This window comes from Sprattus sprattus (genome assembly GCF_963457725.1).
Source record: "Sprattus sprattus genome assembly, chromosome: 2".
In the NCBI taxonomy this organism is placed as follows: Eukaryota; Metazoa; Chordata; class Actinopteri; order Clupeiformes; family Clupeidae; genus Sprattus; species Sprattus sprattus.
This window is the reverse complement of record NC_137921.1, coordinates 14,148,036-14,169,301: the sequence shown is the minus strand read 5'-3', so window position 1 is coordinate 14,169,301 and position 21,266 is coordinate 14,148,036. Positions and strand designations below refer to the sequence as shown.

At 45.9% G+C, this 21,266-nt stretch overlaps 1 protein-coding gene across 1 annotated transcript in view; it reads right to left on the bottom strand.

The window, feature by feature from the left end:
• Positions 1–1,899: 1,899 nt before the first annotated feature.
• Positions 1,900–21,266, bottom strand: part of sema3ga (sema domain, immunoglobulin domain (Ig), short basic domain, secreted, (semaphorin) 3Ga) — a gene marked incomplete at both ends in the record, with an annotated part of 21,831 nt that continues 2,464 nt past the window's right edge. Inside the window, 16 exons of the mRNA XM_080833673.1 lie at positions 1,900–2,325; positions 3,576–3,703; positions 4,527–4,594; positions 5,436–5,593; positions 5,992–6,033; positions 6,172–6,260; positions 6,830–7,052; positions 8,915–9,059; positions 9,342–9,411; positions 9,675–9,789; positions 10,140–10,285; positions 10,513–10,632; positions 11,306–11,399; positions 12,099–12,218; positions 12,675–12,737; positions 12,931–13,091. Coding sequence (XP_080689799.1) covers positions 1,900–2,325; positions 3,576–3,703; positions 4,527–4,594; positions 5,436–5,593; positions 5,992–6,033; positions 6,172–6,260; positions 6,830–7,052; positions 8,915–9,059; positions 9,342–9,411; positions 9,675–9,789; positions 10,140–10,285; positions 10,513–10,632; positions 11,306–11,399; positions 12,099–12,218; positions 12,675–12,737; positions 12,931–13,091 — 2,168 coding nt within the window. The remainder of the gene's footprint in view (positions 2,326–3,575; positions 3,704–4,526; positions 4,595–5,435; positions 5,594–5,991; positions 6,034–6,171; positions 6,261–6,829; positions 7,053–8,914; positions 9,060–9,341; positions 9,412–9,674; positions 9,790–10,139; positions 10,286–10,512; positions 10,633–11,305; positions 11,400–12,098; positions 12,219–12,674; positions 12,738–12,930; positions 13,092–21,266) is intronic.

The following is a 21,266-nucleotide window of genomic DNA, read 5'->3' as shown; positions in this document are numbered from 1 at the left end:
CATTCCTTTATTATATTTAGTTACAATGATAGATTTCAATATAAAACAAGAGGGACACATCTCAGTACAACCAAAGATCTGGATGCAGTTAATGCAATAATATGAACAGGTCACCAACACCCTTTTGTGCAATTTCCACATCTCCAGTGTAACACCTGTTGTCTTTAGTGAACCCACTTCTGAATGCAACCATTATTTTATGTCTTCACAGAGTGGGTGACGAATTCCATCAGCTACCACACCACAGTTCATTAAAAGAGCTTAACGTAACGTTTGAGCATTTTGAGAGTATTTACCTCAGCCGACACAAACTGGGTCAGATGTCTATTAGTCATTGTCAGTATCCTAATTCTACACAGCTAGTGTAATGTCAGCTATTCCACTGGCACTGTAATAAATATCATTAGAGTTGAACTTTACCTCATGCAAACAAAATGCCCCTCACCACGCAGCAAATGAACATCATACAGGACATACATTATCTCACAAGAAAAACAAATATATACAACCTCATAATAAATACCCATCATACTTAGTGTTACACAGCAAGAAGAGGGGTGATGAACATTTTGAACATAGTCCTATGTTATTATGTGCAGAAATACATTTTTACCACATTTCCTTACGTAGATTTGGTGTTGTTAAAGTGGTAAGTAAGTAATATACATTATCAAATGTCAGATAGTACTGTAGGATTGGCTAACACTTGTCTGTTTTTTTAATCTAGAATGCTTTCTCTTAAATACATTGTATCATATCCAGATAGGCTACATCTTCTCAACAATAATATCACAAAGACATAATATGAATCTGTTTGATTTCGTCACATATTACATGGGAATATCCTCTGTCTTACAACTATATATCTTGTCTCTGACGGTATTAGGGGACTCAATGGTATTAGGGGGGAAACACTGTCGCTTATTAAACCCAGTTTAACAATAAGGTGCAATAATTCCAGTCATGTGTTTTCTCATGTGTCACACTCACTGCTCAAAGAGAGAAATAGAAGTCTAGTTTTCTATCAGTGGGACCCTCAGAGCAGCCTCCGGGGGCCCCCCGAGTCCTATGTGGTTCCCATGCGTCTCTCTCTGCTCTACTGTACTTGACCAAGGTTCTACACGTTCTCACTTGGAATGAATGGAATATTCGCAAACACTCCGTCACCCATAGAACTCTAGCTATGACAAAACATATTTGTGAGCATGGATCTTTTAGAGCACGAATGATTATCACAAGCTGTTTAACAGTGATGTTTCCCTAAATAACATGTAGCCTTTTACATTAATCGTTGCAACTGATGCAACTATAATAACCAAATCAACCGATCCTGGATGTAAAAAATGTAATTCATTAATCAACATTCACATCCATTGATGGTAGCATTTTTATATTAAATATTTTTCATCAATACAGCAGATCACGACTTCGACATATTCCCCATTGCATTAAGCGTTGTTAACTGGTGAACCCTCAGTGTTTGGCAGAGCCTAGGGAAAGAGGCAACTCTGCAGTGTCCAGCAGTGAGGGGAGACACGGGGGCATGGCTGGCCAACACCTTCAAACGGACTCCTTCCGTCAAGCTAGTCGTCATGGTAACGGCAGCAGAATGATCGTGGGATACAGTTTATCCGGGTTCTCCTCAGGAACAGTCACTGCAGGCAGGGAGGAACAGCAGTCAACCACTCATACAGTCCAGAGAAGAGGGGGGAGAGTGAGAGAAGGACGATAGATGGACAGATGAATGGAGAGAACGATCAACGGAATGAAAGGACGACAAGAGGGATTTTATACTCCATGACCCATTAGCCTTAGACAGGACGCAAAAATAACGGACAACTCAACAGGATGGTGGCAGGTAAAAAGTGAGCGATGAAGAGGCAGCCCTCTCCCTCCTCCTCATCCTCCGCTGGAGGCCAGGCTCTCTGTGTGTCTGCGGCTCTTCAGCTTGCTCTTCTTCTGCAGCTGCTGCTGCTGCTGCTGGGCGCCCATCTGCTCCCAGTACGACTGGCAGTACTGGTGGATGAGCCGGACCTCCGGCTGGGAGGGCAGGGGGGCGCCGGGCCACGGCTGGGCTGCAGGGCGCTGCTGTTGTTGTGACTTGCGCTCGTTGTCATTGTTACCGTCGTCGCCGTCGTCATCGTCGTCGGGGGAGGTAAGAGCCACGGCGATCTGGCGGTCCAGGATGCGCAGGGACACGCGGGCGATGGTGTGCTTGAAGTTGTTCTCGGTGGCCAGGCAGTGGTAGAGCCCCGCGTCGGCCTGAGCCAGAGACTTCAGCAGGATGCCGTGGGGAGTCTTCAGCACCTCACGGTCTCGGCTCAGCTGCAGGAGGGGGGAGGAGGAGGAGGAGGAGGAGGAGGAGATGGATTACAGGTGAGACAGATTCAAAATGCACAATGTATTTCTAGACACAATAGGTAACATATACACATAGAACTATAGAATAGAGAAGCAAATATTGTAGGACCAATGACTTGTGTATGAAGAAGCAGATGAGTGATTGCCAAGGAGCTGGTTTAACAACATCAATGATCAATAGAATAGAATAGAATAGAATAAAATAGAATATGCTTCTCCTTATTACTTCTCTCCTAAGCAAACTTTCATCACAACCAGCATTCAACATAGACTTCCTGCGTGGCTTACCCTAGAGAAACTAGATAGATAGATAGATAGATGGATACTTTATTAATCCTGAGGACATTTTAGGCCTAACTAGCCTCCTAATGTTCTGTATTGTACTTGTAGTCCTCCACCAGCATTGATAGGCCTGCTTCATAACTCATAATGTACTTGGAGTATATTACCAGCATTCAGCATAGACTTTTTGGGGTGCCTCACCCTTGAGAAATTAGCCTTATAATGTCCTTTAATGTACTTGGAGTCATCCTCCCCCAGCATGGGTAGGTCTACTTAATAACTGGGCCTCACAATGTATTTGGAGTCCTTCACCAGTACTTGTAGGCTTACTTAATAACTCATAATGTATTTGGAGTCCTTCACCAGTATTTGTAGGCTTACTTAATAACTCATAATGTATTTGGAGTCCTTCACCAGTATTGGTAGGCTTACTTAATAACTCATAATGTACTTGGAGTCCGCCACTAGTATTGGTAGGCCTACTTAATAGCTCATAATGTACTCTGAGCCATCCGCCAGCATTGGTAGGCCTACTTAATAACTCATATTATAAAACAATTGGGTTCTAGCGTGTAATTTAGCTGTTTCTGATTGGACGAGAGACGTTCCATGCTATAGGTTATTCGTCAACATACCTACAGTTACGGGACTTTTCACAGCTACAAATAAATCACTCCACGATGAAACATTTGCATTGAAGATAACCGTTAATTAAAAGTTATCAAGGTGGCTACGGCCGAACACCACCCGTGGGATTATCCCTTACCTACCCCACTCCCACTCGTGCTATATTGCTTAAATGTACTTGAAGTCCTCCACTAGTATTGGCAGGCCTACTTAATAACTCATTATGTACTTGAAGTCCTCCACTAGTATTTGCAGGCCTACTTAATAACTGGGCCTCATAATGTACTTGCGGTGCAGCTACTCACCGCTTTCCTCTTGCCGTCGGTCTGGAAGAGCCACTTGATGGACGCCTGCGGAGAGCGGGGCTGGCACTCCAGGAAGGTGCTGCTGCCCTCCACGCCAAACTGCACAGTCTCCTTCAGACGCTTCTCCACTGTCAGATACACAGAGAGAACACAGTCACAACACAGTCACAACACAGTCACAACACAGTCAGATACACAGTCAGATACAGTCAGATACACAGTCAGATACACAGTCAGATACACGGTCAGATACACAGTCAGATACACAGTCAGATACACAGTCACAACACAGTCACAACACAGTCAGATACACAGTCAGATACACAGTCAGATACAGTCAGATACACAGTCAGATACACAGTCAGATACACGGTCAGATACACAGTCAGATACACAGTCAGATACACAGTCACAACACAGTCACAACACAGTCAGATACACAGTCAGATACACAGTCACAACACAGTCAGATACAGTCAGATACACAGTCACAACACCGTCAGATACACAGTCAGATACACAGTCACAACACCGTCAGATACACAGTCACAACACCGTCAGATACACAGTCAGATACAGTCAGCACCTCACATTATATTTTTTTTATTCTGACAAGTTCCCTTTATTTACACTAAAAAGCCCTTTTAAAAGTTTGAAAAGCCCTTTTGTTGAAATGCTCAAGCAAGTAGTGCATTGAGAGGTTGATAAAGACCAGATACGTGAGCAAGAATAACATCCATAAACTGACACTGTGATAAAACACAGTCAAGAGGTGAAAAGTGAAAAGTGAAGATGCTTATGGAAGGTGAAGATAAAGGTATGTGCTGCAAGAGAAGAGAGCGTTGAAGCTGGAGGTGTGAGATTTAAAGTGAGATTTAAAGACGATAAAGATAAAGGAGGAACTGAAAAAAAACAGAATGAAAGGCAGAAATATCCTCTTCCAGTTCACACCTTTGGCGTTGAAGCCTCTGCACTGACGCAGGGGGTCACCGTGCCTGATGTCCTGCCTCCTGCTCCGCCTAGAGGACAGAGAGAGAATTACACCTTCATACTTCATCACTTCATCAAGTACCAACACCTTACCAGATTACATCTTCACACATTATAACATTTCCACAGGGCACTCCTGTTTCCAACTGAGCATTCTCGAGACCTAGGGGTCCACTTCAGTACTGCAGAGGGTTGGCAGGCTCTCCGCATAAGTACCAAATCCAAACAAATCTTAAAGAAGTGTCTCACTGACAGTGTACCCTAAACCCTTACATTACTTACATGAGTACTATTATACCTTACTGACTCTTATCAGAAATGTAAAGGTGCACTCCGTGATTCGGTTTCAGTTTCACAATGGGTCATTAATATTTGAGCTCCACAGCCAATCCAATCACACCCCTCTCTTAGGTGCTCCTGAACCAACGTGTTAATTGGCTGGGATTGTTCATGGCTCGGTCTGAGCCACTATGTTTGTTTCCCATTTACCGAGCCTGGACTGTGGTTAAACACCAGAGTGTTTTTGAGCTCAAACACTGAACGGCCAGCTAGACTATGAGGAGCAATTAGCTGGATTTGACAAAAAAGTGTATGGGATTAAAGTCACAGACTCAACCTTAAACTCGAGTAGTTTCATATATCCACGTGTGTGTTGCTGTGTCGCTTGTGCCATTAAAACCCGACAATTACAATTACTATTATTATTATTATTATTATTATTATTATTATTATTATTATTATTATTAATAATCATAACCCAGACCTTAAATATATCTGATCACAGTATTTGCTTGAGCCCTACACTGTAATGGGTTTTGATTCTCAACAGTAGTCATGACGACCCAGTGTTGCCCTTTGACCTCTGCTAACCTTTTGGTGGCCTGCGTAAAGGGGGTGCAGCTCTCCCCGTCCCAGGCACAGTAGGGGTCACGCGCCAAACAGCAGTCGGAGCACGCCTTCCCATACACTCCGCAGCGGTGCAAAGACACCTGGGTAAGACCGGCGTCCGATGACACGTACAACTGTTGCTACATGGGAGAAAAAGAGAAATGTGATTACTCTATGATCTACTGTCTATGGTTACTTTATGATCTTTCTATGGTTACTCTATGATCTGTCTATGGTTACTCTATGATCTACTGTGTATGGTTACTCTATGATCTGTCTATGGTTACTCTATGATCTACTGTCTATGGTTACTCTATGATCTGTCTATGGTTACTCTATGATGTACTGTCTATGGTTACTCTATGATCTGTCTATGATTACTCTATGATATACTTTCCGATTTATTGTCTATGATCACTCTATGATATACTGTCTATGATAACTCTATGATATACTGTCTATCACATGGGCATGTAACATGATGACGGCGTCATTAGCAATTAGACCACGTACTTTTGCTACTTTTTGACTTACTTACCCTTTTGGCTGATATCTTCATGGTTTTAACAGGAGCTGGCGTCTGGAAAGACACATATCGGTGGAAACAGCGGTGTGAATTTGTGCAGGGAACATTGTATGAGAACTATCGGTACATTACGCTCATATAAATTAGATCAAATCATGCACATCTTTGTGACAAAGGTTTATTGAGTGTTACCCTGAAAACTTCCACTTCCTCCAGGATGAGCTCCTCCATGGTGCTGGGGTCTTTGGGCAGCACGATGACCTTCTGGACCGTCCCCCGGTCTGCACACACAGAGCAGGGAGACAATCAGCAGTGGTTCAAATGGAGATGTGGAATATGGAGGAGGGGGAAGTTCTTGTCTTAGATGGAATCTGTGCTGCAGATGTACTCGTAAGGTTTCACATTATAGCTATAATGTTTGTATTTTAAGGCCTTGCAAAGACAGCAAACGTCAAATTAACACACACACACGCAAACACACACATACACACACGTCTCACACACACACATATACACACACACACACACACACACACACACACACACACACACACACAAATGGAAAGCAAACATCAATTTAAGGGAACTGACTTAATGCCCACTGTCAGCCTCAATACACTGATCAGCTGTTTTCATATCCCTTTCTCCTCTAGCCATCAATGTAAATAAATCACATTCACACACAGACACACACACACACACACACACACACACCACAAAAAAAATAGATTTTCTCATGCCATGTTCTTGCAAACATATGTGCATTCACACACTCACACACACACACACTCACACACATAGACACACACACACATACACACACACACACACATATACACATGCAGCTCACCTGTTCCCAGGAAAAGCACCTCATATCTTCCATCCACAGCGTCCACCTGGTCCACGGCGATGGTGGTGAAGCGGTAGTCTACGCCGGTCCTGACCACCAGGGGGCGCTTGTGGATGGGGTACACCGGGTGGTACATGAGGGGGTGGCTGCGGATGAAGTTCACCGCCTCGTCTGAGAACTCCTTCGTCGAGCGCAGGCCAGGAGTGAAGGTTCCACCAGGACACTGGAGAGAAAGAGAGAGAGAAAGACAGAGATAGAGAGAAAGACAGAGAGAGAGAGAGAGAGAGAAAGAGAGACTTTAAAACCCGTAAAACCCGTTATGTAAAACACCATTTGAAAACCATCAAAACAACACTGAAAGAAACAGTCCCTTTCACCAGTTTAAAACAAGCCTCTCAAACTCATTAAAGGTAACTATTGCCTCCCTTCCACACCATTTCTCCCTCAACCACGCCACTTTCTCTGTTTGCTGGTAGAACTTGTCCTCCACCACTATTCTTGTTTCCACCAGAGATTTAAACATGGACATCATGTCTGTATTCTGGCCTTCATGTTTTGGGTTGGGTTTATGGGTTTTAAGAACAGCCCACTTGGCCCAGCAAAGAAACTGGCCATCATATACTGCTCATGCCAACCTGCCTGCACCCACCCCATCATATACCGCTCATGCCAACCTGCCTGCACCCACCCCATCATATACCGCTCATGCCAACCTGCCTGCACCCACCCCATCATATACCGCTCATGCCAACCTGCCTGCACCCACCCCATCATATACCGCTCATGCCAACCTGCCTGCACCCACCCCATCATATACCGCTCATGCCAACCCTGCCTGCACCCACCCCATCATATACCGCTCATGCCAACCTGCCTGCACCCACCCCATCATATACCGCTCATGCCAACCTGCCTGCACCCACCCTATCGTAACCACTCATGCCAACCTGCCTGCACCCACCCTATCATATACCGCTCATGCCAACCTGCCTGCACCCACCCTATCGTAACCACTCATGCCAGCCTGCCTGCACCCACCCCATCATATACCGCTCATGCCAACCTGCCTGCACCCACCCTATCGTAACCACTCATGCCAACCTGCCTGCACCCACCCCATCATATACCGCTCATGCCAACCTGCCTGCACCCACCCTATCGTAACCACTCATGCCAACCTGCCTGCACCCACCCCATCATATACCGCTCATGCCAACCTGCTTGCACCCACCCCATCATATACCGCTCATGCCAACCTGCCTGCACCCACCCCATCATATACCGCTCATGCCAACCCTGCCTGCACCCACCCCATCATATACCGCTCATGCCAACCTGCCTGCACCCACCCTATCGTAACCACTCATGCCAACCTGCCTGCACCCACCCCATCATATACCGCTCATGCCAACCTGCCTGCACCCACCCCATGATATACCGCTCATGCCAACCTGCCTGCACCCACCCTATCGTAACCACTCATGCCAACCTGCCTGCACCCACCCCATCATATACCGCTCATGCCAACCTGCTTGCACCTACACCATATACCGCTCATGCCAACCCTGCCTGCACCCACCCCATGATATGCCTCTCATGCCCATTCTGCCTGCACCCACCCCATCATATACCGCTCATGCCAACTTGCCTGCACCCACCCCATGATATACCTCTCATGCCCATTCTGCCTGCACCCACCCCATCGTAACCACTCATGCCAATCTTGCCTGCACCCACCCCGTCTGTACACAAACACAGTTTTTGAAGAAATAAACCACAGCTTCAATAACACCCTTCCCAGTACAGCAAACAAAAGTGCTAGCCTCGCAGATTCATAGAAAAGATGAAACACAGTGTCCGTCATGTTACAACGAGGGCAAATGAGGAGAGAGGAAGAGAGGGAGCGAAAGTTAACAATGTGCACCAGTGGTTTTACCCTCTTCCTAAGTGACGCAGACCACAGCGTGAATGAGCAGAGGTCTGAGAATAGCGTGCCAGTGTCGGCCATAAAAAGGAAGTGCCTTATTAACTATTAACACCACGCCTTCGGAAGGGAGGGAGGGAGGGAGAGGGACATGGACTCACGGTGCCGGGCCGGGGGTATGGGATCTTGCCCGTGTAGGCGGTCCACTGGTAGTTGTGCCCATGTTTGTGGGCGAAGGGTCCATTAAAGACGTTTCGGATGTCAGACATGGAATAAACGCAGACGGCCGAGCCTTTAAACACGGAGCTGGGGAGGAGAGAAAAGAAGGGAGGAGAAGAGAGGAAAAGAGATGAGAAGAAAGGAGAAGTGAAGAATGTTACTCTCTCTCTCTCTCTCTTTGCACGCCTCCACTCTTTAACTGCTGTGTCATTAATATAACATGAAAGTGCCCACAGACTATTCACAGTGGATAAAGAACTTAGCAAACCACAGCGGCCACAGGCGATGCTACAAGAACAGAGTGAAAGAACAGAGGAACAGCAAGCATCTGAGAGAAAGAAGAAGTGGAGTTATCTCTGTTCCACTTACCCTGCGGTGGAGAACACGCCGTACACCACCGGGTTTCTCTCGTCCTGAGAGGGCTGGATGAAGACGTCCCCTGAGATAGGAACACAGAATATACATTTAGATGTTGAGGCCCCACACAGACACACACACACACACACACACACACACACACACACACACACACACATAGACACACACACACACACACGCACGCCCGCACCAGGCGGATATGAGAAACAGGGATTCCCAGGATCCGCAGACAAAGCAAGAGTTTGTACTCTCATGTCTTTCAAGTACGAAAAGCACCCTTTACGTCATAATAATAAATAAATGAAGGAGCATCGTTAGACTTACGCAGCTCATCGAAGTAGGTCTCCACCTCGTCCTCCCCGATGACTGAACACACCAGCCTGGCCTTCAGGAAGGTGGTCCACTTATTCACCAGAGACTTCTGCCCCCCCTCATCATTCTGCAGGAGAACACAATAACACTCATACATATGCAGATGTCTATAGACTCACTGTACTGAATACATACACACACACACACAGGTGGACACATACACACAAATGGATTTTCACATGGTAGCATTCAGTCAGGCTTGCAAACATATGTGTGCGCACGCACACACACACACACATACACACACACACCCACATACACCCACATTAAAACACTGTAAAGAAATACGAATATTGTTTGTATGAAGTAACAAACTTTATTTGACCATTTTGCATGATCTCCATCATAATCATCTGTAAATGCAGCTTTACGAGATTTGAAGTGAGTTAGTGAGCCACCTCTGTAGCTGTAACTCACCAGACAGATTCGTCCAACCCGGGCCAAGACGCTTGGGCTGGCCCCGCCCCCAGAGTCCAAAGTCTTCTCTCGGAAGAAAAAGTAAAGCTTATCATCATTCCGCTCTGCGCTGTCCGGGATCATGTGGATCTGAGTGAACGCAGGTTCTGGAAGAAGAGAGAGAGAGAGAGAGAGAAAGATAGAAAGAGAGAGAGAGAGAGAGAATGAGAAACAAGGTGACTCAAAGGGTAATTAGTAAGGGGTATCCACACACACAGACCAATGCCAAGACATGTCTAAGACACAATTGCTTGCCCCAGGATAAACAATAATAATAATCCATAACACTGTCAACTCAATTTGTACTTTACATAATGTGAGATTTGAGATGTACCATTGAGCCATTTGGAGTCATATTGCTCTGTTCGGATCGCCGGTGTGCTCCCCATGGTCCTAAAGATGGCTGGGTCCGTTCCCATGAAATCCACATGCACTCCTGCGTACAGGTTACCATCTACGAGTTGGAGAGAAGGAGTAGAGACATAAAGATAAAGTAAGAGAGGCAGAGAGAGAAAGAGGGGATGAAAAAGGAGAAGGAGAGACATGAACTTTAGTCTTAGTTGTGAAGGCAGTAAAGCACCTATAGACTATTCCAGTTGTTAATGGTGCTATATGAATATAATTGAATTTAATTGTTTTCAAGTGAAGTAATCCACACTGAGGTCTGAGTACTCTACACTGAGGCTCTACACTAAGTAATTACTTTTACATTTAGTCATTTAGCAGACGCTTTTATCCAAAGCGACTTCCAAGGATGTATACACACACTAGCAAGTTCGATTCCCTGTCAAAGCGTCCTTGAGCAAGACACTAGCCCCTAATTGCTCCTGATGTGCAGTGTGCCATCAGTGTGAATGTAAAATGTGTATACATCCTTGGAAGTCGCTTTGGATAAAAGATTACTAAATGACTTCTAAACGACTTCTCTACCTCCTGTACCACTGTCGCCCCCAATAATTACATTTACATTTCCAAAGCGACGTACATGGGAGAAATCAGTCAAGCTACGAGCAATAAACACCTGGTGTAACAATAAATACTGCTTTACATAAGAAATAGAAAAACGACATAGAAAAGAAAAAGAAGTGCGGGAACAGGAAGACGAAGACAAAGACAAAGAGCCTTACTGATGACAGCAGAGACTCCCTGCTGGTTGGGGTCGTAGGAGCACCTCCCCTTTCCTGAGTCCACGTGCCCTGGGACCAGTCGGAAGAGGTAGTCCTGCAGGGGAAGAGGAATCAGACTTATAGACACCTATAGAGGAGTCACACTTATAGACACCTATAGAGGAATCAGACTTATAGACACCTATAGAGGAGTCACACTTATAGACACCTATAGAGGAATCAGACTTATAGACACCTATAGAGGAGTCACACTTATAGACACCTATAGAGGAGTCACACTTATAGACACCTATAGAGGAATCAGACTTATAGACACCTATAGAGGAGTCACACTTATAGACACCTATAGAGGAGTCACACTTATAGACACCTATAGATTATCTACAGCGGCACAGATTATAAACACACTTTATGTGGAGGGTCCCCTATAGCCTATCTACAGATGCTGAGATTACAGAAACACACTAACTGTTAAGGTTAGGGTCAGGGGTTGGGTTGGGGTTGGGTCTTGTTAATGTGATGTTCAACAAACAAATAGAAAAACTGAACTTCTGTAAAGTCTCTGGAGGTGGACTATCTAAATAAAGTGTTACCGAAAGAGAACCCACTCTCCTGTCACAAACATGTAGTTGGCTTTTTGTTAGGATTAAATTTGTTTCTCGCTCTATCTTTCTTTCTTCTCTCTCTCTCTCTCTTTCTCTCTCTCTCTCTCTCTCTCTTTCTCTCTCTCTCTCTCTCTCTCCCTCTCTCTCTCTCTCTCTCTCTCTTTCTCTCTCTATGAGAAAGTCCTCACCTCTGCCTTCCATCCTCTGTGTATGTACGTGCAGACGGGTCTGTAGGCCCCGGTCCCACAGGCGTACAGGTGCGTGCGGTTCCACGGCTCAATCAGGCGCACAAAGTTGGCACACTCCCCCTGTGAGAGAAACACAACTATTCATTTAGTTTGAGAGTTTGAAGAAGACTCTCTACTATCACCCATTCAGCTTTATATCAAAATAAAATATCAAACCACGGCTCTTTAGTGACATCTGTACTTTTCAGAGGCTTTTCAAAATCGGAGTACAAAGACTACCTAGGCAAGCCCCACAAGCCCCACAAGCATCCATCCATACATACATTACATATTTAACTTGCTTCATATCAATGCATAGCAAAAGGCAGAGCAATGCATGTCAACAATGTGGATGCCCACAGATATAAAGGAAAAGTACTACATGTAGCCTGAGTGCAACATATAGAGGTGACCGCTGTCCACACTAAAAGTTTTCTGCTTAAAATACTTAAATGATTTTAAGTGTCTTACATTCACAAGAGGCTCTATGTTTAGTGTATTCTAAAAATAAATAAAACAGGATGTGACATCGCTCACCTGCCTTCCCTTTCCTGTGAGCTGGCATTCTCCTTTCCTCTGGGCAGAGGCTGGCCAGTGGATCTTAGGGGCAAACAGGATAAGAGGAGACGTTACACAGGAGAATAAACAAACACAGAAAATAAACAAAAGCTCCTTCACAAAGCTGTGTGTCTGTCTATATCCTCCGCAGAATGGAACACACTTCTGGAGAAACTGATCCCTGTTGAAACAAAAGCAAGCACACATCCACAGTTGAAGTTTGTGGAAAGCTTACAATGAGCGGCTCCTTGTTGACATTTTGCATGTCCAGCGACACCAGGTACTCGCGGGTGCCCAGGTAGAGACGCCCCTGGTCCTGGTCCACATGCAGGATCCGGTAGTCACTGGTGTTGAAGGAGAAGCTGAAGGGACGAGCCGCCCGTGTGTCCTGCAACTCTGCAGCAGGGGAAAATGGGAAATGTAGTTTTTAGAACACAGTGGTTTAATACTTCATAGAGCTGTTTTTTCCACTTTGTCAGCTGGATTTACTCGCCGTGTATTTTAAAACAGCTGGTTCAACTAAGTGAATTAAGGTGTCTTAGAGCATGCTCGAAGCAAAGCTATAGCAGTATTTTAAAAACAGTATTCTGGACCTGCTCTATAAAAACTGTATTTATCAATACACTTGTTATGACACTGACACAAAAGGAGGGTGCTTCCTACAATGACCTAAAGAGCTTGACCACCAGATGGCGCTCATACTACTTTTGTTTCCAAGTGTGTTGGGTGATTCATCACTGTACAGTCAAAACGCTCCTCTCAAGTTTCCACCTTGAGTGGTGAAACCAAACTCACGAAGATGTGTCAGATTGAGAAGAGAAAAGAAGAGAAAAGAAGAGAAAAGTACAGCGTTGGGTCAAACCAGGTGACAGTCATCGCTCGCATCCGCTTTCGGCCTACATGCTGAGGAACGATTGCTGCAAAACTGCACCCCTCAAAATAACTAATTAACTAACTAAAAATAGCTAATTTACTCACATAATTAACGCACCATAATTATCCCATTTTAATGACGACGGGCTGATTACAAGCCTCTGAGGATGGAGGTGGACCAAACCCCCTCAAGAGAAAGAGACAGTTGGCTCTGGCCTAAAAACACCAACAGCAAACTTTTATCCATCTGTGGCTGAACACTTTTCTGGGTAGTCATCCTTACAATCCAAAAATGTGATTACAAATGTGATTTTTGTCATTTGAAGCTCAGTGTGTTGGTTGGTTGGATGGTTGGCAAGTGAGGTTCAACTGGTAAAGCAAGCGAAGCGGCCATGGCCTGAGAGTGATGAAAACACTCAGCCTACCTACATCAAAGGGGAAGCTTAAAACTTGCTCTGGATAAAAACTTCTTTGAATAAAACTTGCTCAGGTTATAAGCATCTTTGAATGAAACTTGCTCTGGATATAAGCATCTTTGAATGAAACTTGCTCTGTAAAAAAGCATCTCTGAATAAGACTTGCTCTGGACAAAAACATCTGTGAATAAAACTTGCTCTGGATAAAAACATGTTTGAAGAAAACTTAATCTGGATAAAAACATCTTTGAAAAAAAATTGCTCTAGATAAAAGCATCTTTGAAGAAAGTTTGCTTTGGATCTGCTTTGGATCTGCTAAAGTGTCTGCTAAACGTGAAAGCCCAGGTTTTGTAGTTAAAGTTAGTATAAACACTAAACTGCTAAATGTGAACGTCTAGGTTTATACGTTAAAGTAAGTATAAATTCTAATCTTGCATGTCTGCTTCACTGCCCACTGTCCCACTCCAGTGATGTGTGTTTCCCTGCAGGCTCACATGATACACCTATCAGCACCACTTCATACCGCCCCCCCACCCTGCCTGACCCCCCCCCACTGCTTCACTACAGTTGGCATGACTCCCACACTGTCAGAATGAGGCTTAGAAACCCCTGGAAATCTGATCTTCAACTCATTTTCCTGCACCGGCCTCTGTCCCTGACAAGCTTTTAAGGGTTCAATATTCTATCCCATTCTGTGAGACTCTGTGCCTGAGTGTATGTGTGTGTGTGTGTGTATGTGTGTGTGTATGTAGGAGTATGTGTATGTGTATGTGTATGTGTATGTGTATGTGTATGTGTATGTGTATGTGTATGTGTGTGTATGTGTATGTGTATGTGTATGTGTATGTGTATGTGTATGTGTGTGTATTTGTGTGTATGTGTATGTGTATGTGTATGTGTATGTGTATGTGTATGTGTATGTGTATGTGTATGTGTATGTGTATGTGTATGTGTATGTGTATGTGTATGTGTATGTGTATGTGTGTATGTGTATGTGTATGTGTAAGTGTGACCTGTGTGTGTATGTGTGTGTATGCACGCCTATGTGTGTGTGTGTGTGTGTGTGTGTGTGTGTGTGTGTGTGTGTGTGTGTGTGTGTGTGTGTGTGTGTGTGTGTGTGTGTGTGTGTGTGTGTGTGTATGTGCCCTAGATGAGTCCCAGAGCTTAATGTGGTGTAATGTTAGCCCTGTCTGAACAGGGCTCCAGCCCAACCCAACCCAACCCAACCCAGCCCAACGCAGTCAAGCCTTGGCTCCTCTGTGTGTATGTGTGTGTGTGTGTGTGTGGGTGTATATAGGAATATGTGTGTGTGTGTGTGTGTTTGTGTGTGTGTGTGTGTGTGTGTGTGTGTGTGTGTGTGTGTGTGTGTGTGTGTGTGTGTGTGTGTGTGTGTGTGTGTGAGGCCAGTCTTGGCTCCTCTGTGTGTGTGTGTGTGTGTGTGTGTGTGTGTGTGTGTGTGTGTGTGTGTGTGTGTGTGTGTGTGTGTGTGTGTGTGTGTGTGTGTGTGTGCGTGTGTGTGTGAGGCCAGCCTTGGCTCCTCACTGCTAGACACAGCCAAGTCCTCCCTCCCAGCCGACCCATTGACTGCAGCCTCTCCAGACAGACAGGCCCATATCAATACACAGGGGGTGAGATGAGGTTGCTGTATTAGACACTTAGATGTGGCAAGTTTAAGTTAGGTGTTAAAGTAGTTTTGGTTAAGTGAAGGTAGAAAAAAAACGTAGGTAGTGGTGGGCAGGTGAATACAGGTCTGATCCCTAAGAAAAGATATTTCGGCCATTATTTCCTTCACTTAAACAAAAAACCCAGACGATACAAGTCAAGGAGAATAAAGGTTCATGAAATAAACGTTTTTCATTGAGCCATTTTAGGCCGTCATTGGTTCCTTCTAAGTAATCACTACCTGGGGTGGGTCCACTAAGCCAGCTGGGAAAATAATGCTGCTTTTGTCAAGCAAGGACACAACGTGTGTCTGTCTGTTTGTTTCTTTAGTTTCGTTCTTTAAAGTTAAAGTTACTGTGATGTTGTTTCAGGGGCCTTTGAAAGTAACTTCTCAAATTATAAACAAGACACTTTCTGTACATTTATGTTTAGTCTAGCAGACATCAACCTCAGCATATGGTGGAAGTGTGTGTGTGTGTGTGTGTGTGTGTGTGTGTGTGTGTTCATCTGTTGAGGTGTGCTTATAGAGCTGAGCCATTGATATTCTCAGTGTCGTCACTGTGTTCTAGAACCCCCACCACATGACAGCAAGGAGCGAAACTCAAACAAAGAGAAGATGGAAACCGTTTGGCTTCCAGCTCCACCTCCACCTGCGGAGCCCATCCACATGTACTCAAGATGTGCTGACTTCAGCAACTGCTATGAAGAGAAAAAAAAACGAGATGGTGGGAACTGCTCTGGCTCCAGCTCGGGCGATGCCAGACTTCACGGAAGGCTTCCATTTTTAACACTGTTTTGACAGACTGACACAGAGGCTGACAAACTGACAAACTGACAAACAGACAGACAGCCTGGCCCCTGTAAGACCTTCCTCTGAGTATGATGGCAGTGGTGGGCCAGGGAGACAGACAGGCACATCCTTCACGGAGTGAAAGGTGAAAGGCAGCAGGGAAGGACGGAGGTGTGTCCCGACATCCAGGAACGCTGGCACCAAATGGCGTCTTTCCGCCGACACCGGGGAAGATCATCATCATTCTAAGATTAGCTCGGCAGAATGAAACGGACCCCATCAGGTTTGTTTGGCCTTCAGGAAATGAGCCCAGTTCGATGAGATGCTTGATGTTGCAACGGATCACAAATGTTTACAGGGTACACTAAACACACTTCTACAAATAAACGCCGGTCGGGTCCAATTTTGAAGTGTGTGTGTGTGTGTGTGTGTGTGTGTTTGGATGGGTGGGTGTATACTGTGTGTGTGTGTGTGTGTGTGTGTGTGTGTGTGTGTGTGTGTGTGTGTGTGTGTGTGTGTGTGTGTGTGTGTGTGTGTGTGTGTGTGTGCGTGTGTGCGTGTGTGTGTGTGTGTACTGTGTGGGTGTGTAGAAGGGAGCGACCGAATCACGCAGGAAGAGGGTGAGCTGGCGGTGACGAGGGTGGAACCCTGTGCCGGAGGCCAAGTGTGAGGAGGTTCCTGAGGCCGGTTCCTGAGGAGGCGCTGTGCTCTTCCTCTGTGGTAAACACAGGATGCTCATCGACAGCTCTGAGCTCCAGTGGAGTACAGGGCACACTGATCAGAGGCACAGGGGCTCCTCTGGGAAGCTGAGTAAATATAACCTACCTGGCAGCGGACACATCTACGCCCACCAAGGGGGCACTTCCTGGAAGTGACGACCATGTTACAGAGAGACAGAGAGATTGTGTTCAAAATTATCTGACAGCTGGGAACGTGCAACACTACAATATCAGCTAGGCTACTGCATCTGTGCTGTAAACCAGCTAGGCTACTGCATCTGTGCTGCTAGACCAGCTAAGCTACTGCATCTCTGCTCCTGGACCAGCAAGGCTACTGCATCTGTGCTGTAAACCAGCTAGGCTACTGCATCTCTGCTCCTGGACCAGCAAGGCTACTGCATCTGTGCTGCTAGACCAGCTAAGCTACTGCATCTGTGCTGCTAGACCAGCTAGGCTACTGCATCTGTGCTGGTGGACCAGCTAGGCTACTGCATCTGTGCTGCTAGATCAGCTAGGCTACTGCATCTGTGCTGCTAGATCAGAAGAGGGTTTTCACTGGGTAGCAGCACAAGAGATAGATCATGCTAGTTGCACGTATGACACTTTGGCAAATATGATGGCAAAATCTCAAAGTTTAACTCCAGGTAGAGTAGATCACTACACTGTATGGCAAATTGTTATCTGCTATAAAAAGGTAGTTATCTACTATGCAGAATAGTAAGTCCCAAAAGTCTTCTGCAACATCTAAATCTTCCTGCATTGATCTAAATTCAATTAATTCAATTATTCCTGTCTCTCTTACCTATTTCACACTTTGTTTTGGATGTTTCTTCCTTGATTAACAATCTGCTTGCATCGTACTTCACTTTAAGCTGCTATTGAGGTGAGCATCGTACCTTACTTTAAGCTGCTATGGAGGTGAGCATCGTACCTCACTTTAAGCTGCTATGGAGGTGAGCATCTGCATTGGTCTGGTGTGGTGCAGCTGTAATTACAGTTGCTTGTGTGTGATTGTGAACTTTTGATCGGTGCACAGACAGCAGAAAGGAAGTTCAAGCCAAGCCTGAATCAATGGCGTCATAAGACTGCTTTACGGCATTTTTATGGGACTTAATCTGTTTTAATCTGGTGAGTAATTCAATCTCAGAGAAACAGGTTGCGAAGCATGCGCTGGTAAATGTGATACTTTAAAATCTGATCCCACAGCCACGCTCATAACAACCACTGGCTATCAGTTAGGAGATCTGCTGTAACACAGCCAACTATTTAACTCCTTACTGAAGCAGGAATAAATATCACTTCAGTGCCTGCTCTGTAAATAAAATAAAATATAACAGTATACTTTCTTGCACAATATTATCTACTACGGTGTGTTTCCTATTTTACTTTTACAGCACATTATAATAATGTGCAACAACATACTAAACTGGTATGGTCATGGCACATTTACGACATAGCTTCAAAGGAGAGATTCACAGAGAGATTCAATCTGACCTTGAGCAAGGTCACAGAGTTCACAGGCTGCTGGTATCACACCGCTATGTATTAGACATCCACCTCCACATCTCCAGAGAAAGAGAGAGAGTGTGTGTGTCTGTGTGTGTGTCTGTGTGTGTGTGTGTGTGTGTGTGTGTGTGTGTGTGTGTGTGTGTGTGTGTGTGTGTGTGCGAGAGTTTGTGTGTGTGCGTGTGTGGGAGAGAAAGAGAGAGAGAGAGTGTGTGTGTGTGTGTGTGTGTGTGTGTGTGTGTGTGTGTGTGTGCCACACTGATATTCATTAGACATCCACCTCCACATCTCCAGTGACCTTGGGGCCAGCAGGAGCCAGCTAAGCCCTACTTTCCATCCCAGCACTAGGACCAGCAGGCAGGAGCCTCCACAGCTCCACTTTACCCAGCAGGCCGCCCTCCCCCTCAGCCCTGCAGCCTCATCGCCCACCCCCAGGACTGAGGTGGGAGAGGCGGGGCCAGGCCAGACCCACAGGCGGAGGGGAGCCAGCTATGGAATCTGAGAAGGTGGATATGGCTGGACATATTTGGTGGAAAAATAAAATGTCTCACAAAATCAAAACTAAAATTCTGGGAACTGCGGCAGCCATAGGTTGGCTCATCAGTGACATCTCTCATAACCCCCTGATCTCTCCAAACAGCCTCAGTTATGGCCCTGATCTGGCCCTGAGTTGGCCTGGATATGGCCCTGATCTGGTCCTGATCTGGCCCTGATTTGGCCTGGATCTGGGTTGTATCTAGTAAAGATTTGGCTACATTCCAGAGCAGCAACCTTCTCTCACTGTCGGCAGGCGCCCCTCACACAAAGGCCGTCCCTGTCGCGAACAATGAACAATCCATCTCCGCCGCCGACACGGCTGAGAACAAGAGACGCGCGCGGCCAAACGAGTCCGACTTTTCCGCCTCCACTATTCTTGGAATTGGGAGGGGGAGGGAGTTGGCGGTCGATATCAGAGCGATCTTTTTTTCTGACCCAGGGAGGTAAACACACAGGCTGGGCAGAAAATGGAAGTGAGGATGATGATGATGATGATGGTGGTTGTGGAGGAGGAGGAGGAGGAGGAGGAGGAGGAAGAGGAGGAGGGGGACTCAGAGGGGGACTGGTCTGATCTGTCAGATTGGAGATTCGGCTGAAATGCGTCTCATTGAGGAGGAGGTCAGGAGGTGAGAGGAGAGCCGATAGGAGGGGGTCAGTGGAGAGACGTGCCGACTACACATGAAGCTAATGGAGATCAAAGCGCTGAAGCAGCGTATGACTGTTTAGAATATGACTGTTTGCTTTAAACACAAAATTGCAGAGGTTTCTTCTAGCCCCTGCATATTTTTCTGTCTTAATGATGCATTGTTTCACCTTGTTCACTAACACTAGAGGGGAAATGAGAGGAGAGAATGCTACCAGAGAGCAAAAAAAAACTGAAACCAAAGGCCAAGGCATGCCCCCACAGGACAGCTCCCAAAGGAGCATTTCGTCCAGAAAGAAAAAAATCACGTTTGCACCAACTTTTCGCTTCTTTTATGTGCCAGTCAACATGTCCTTTGTCCTGCACCTCTTGTGCAGAACACAGTAGGAAGAGTGAGTCCAGTGTTAACTTAGCAAAAAGAAACTTGCAAGTAGCAAGGGAAATAATCCACTATCAAATCCAATTCAGATATCAGTGAAACGAGGGACACCTTCTACATTTCACATTCTTCTACATGAAAAGGTGTTGCGAAGGGCAACTGGGTCTTAAACTGCGTTTGGTCACGAGGAGCATCAGAGTTTCCACCCATTACCCAGGAATCTTATCTGGCCAGCAGGGTGAGGGGTATCCTGGAAGTGATCTCACTGCAGCCTGGCTGCAGACAAAACGCTGAGCCCATTCAAAGCCCCTTATTTATCAAGACCCAGGTTCAGCCATAGCAAAATAACTCCACAACCGCAGCGGCCGGCGTTATCTCCCAGGCCGTTCAACTAACATCGCAGTGGAAATGAACTCTGAGAAGGCTAAGGAGCTCACCGCGCGGCTCACTGTGACTTAGCGAAGGAAGGGTATGAGCCCATTGTTTTCCGATCAATGTCGGAAATGACAGCATAATACCACGTGGGAAAAACTGGCTTGGAAATCAGGTGGCAGCGACTGGACTGGACTTGGAGCCGGGCCTGGGCTGGTTGCTTGGATGAAATCCGGAAGCTTGCCGGGGCTTATTCTGCTGCCTGACAGTAATCTCATCAAGCAGTTTGCCCATGTGGGCTAACACCTCAGCCAGCGCTCCTGCCAGCTCTGCCCTCGTTAAGATCGGTCTGATGGTGGCGCAGACTACGGCGGTTCCCCAGCATGCTGGGTCCATTATCAGCACACAGGACCCGGCATCCACTGAGATCAAACAGCAGATCTCCTGCCATCTGTATTACTTTATCACAGGGGTTTCCCAACCCTGCTCTGGACCCCATGCCCTGCATGTTTCCTTCTTGTTATCTCACCCAGGGATCAGGCTTTAGCAGGGTTAGCTTCAGTTAGCATTTGATATTTTAGTGCCGAAAAGAGAGTGACCAATCAGCGTGGGGTTCTAGTTACTGTGGTCATCAGTCATGTGACATTTCCAGCCCAGGCGATTGGCTCTACACA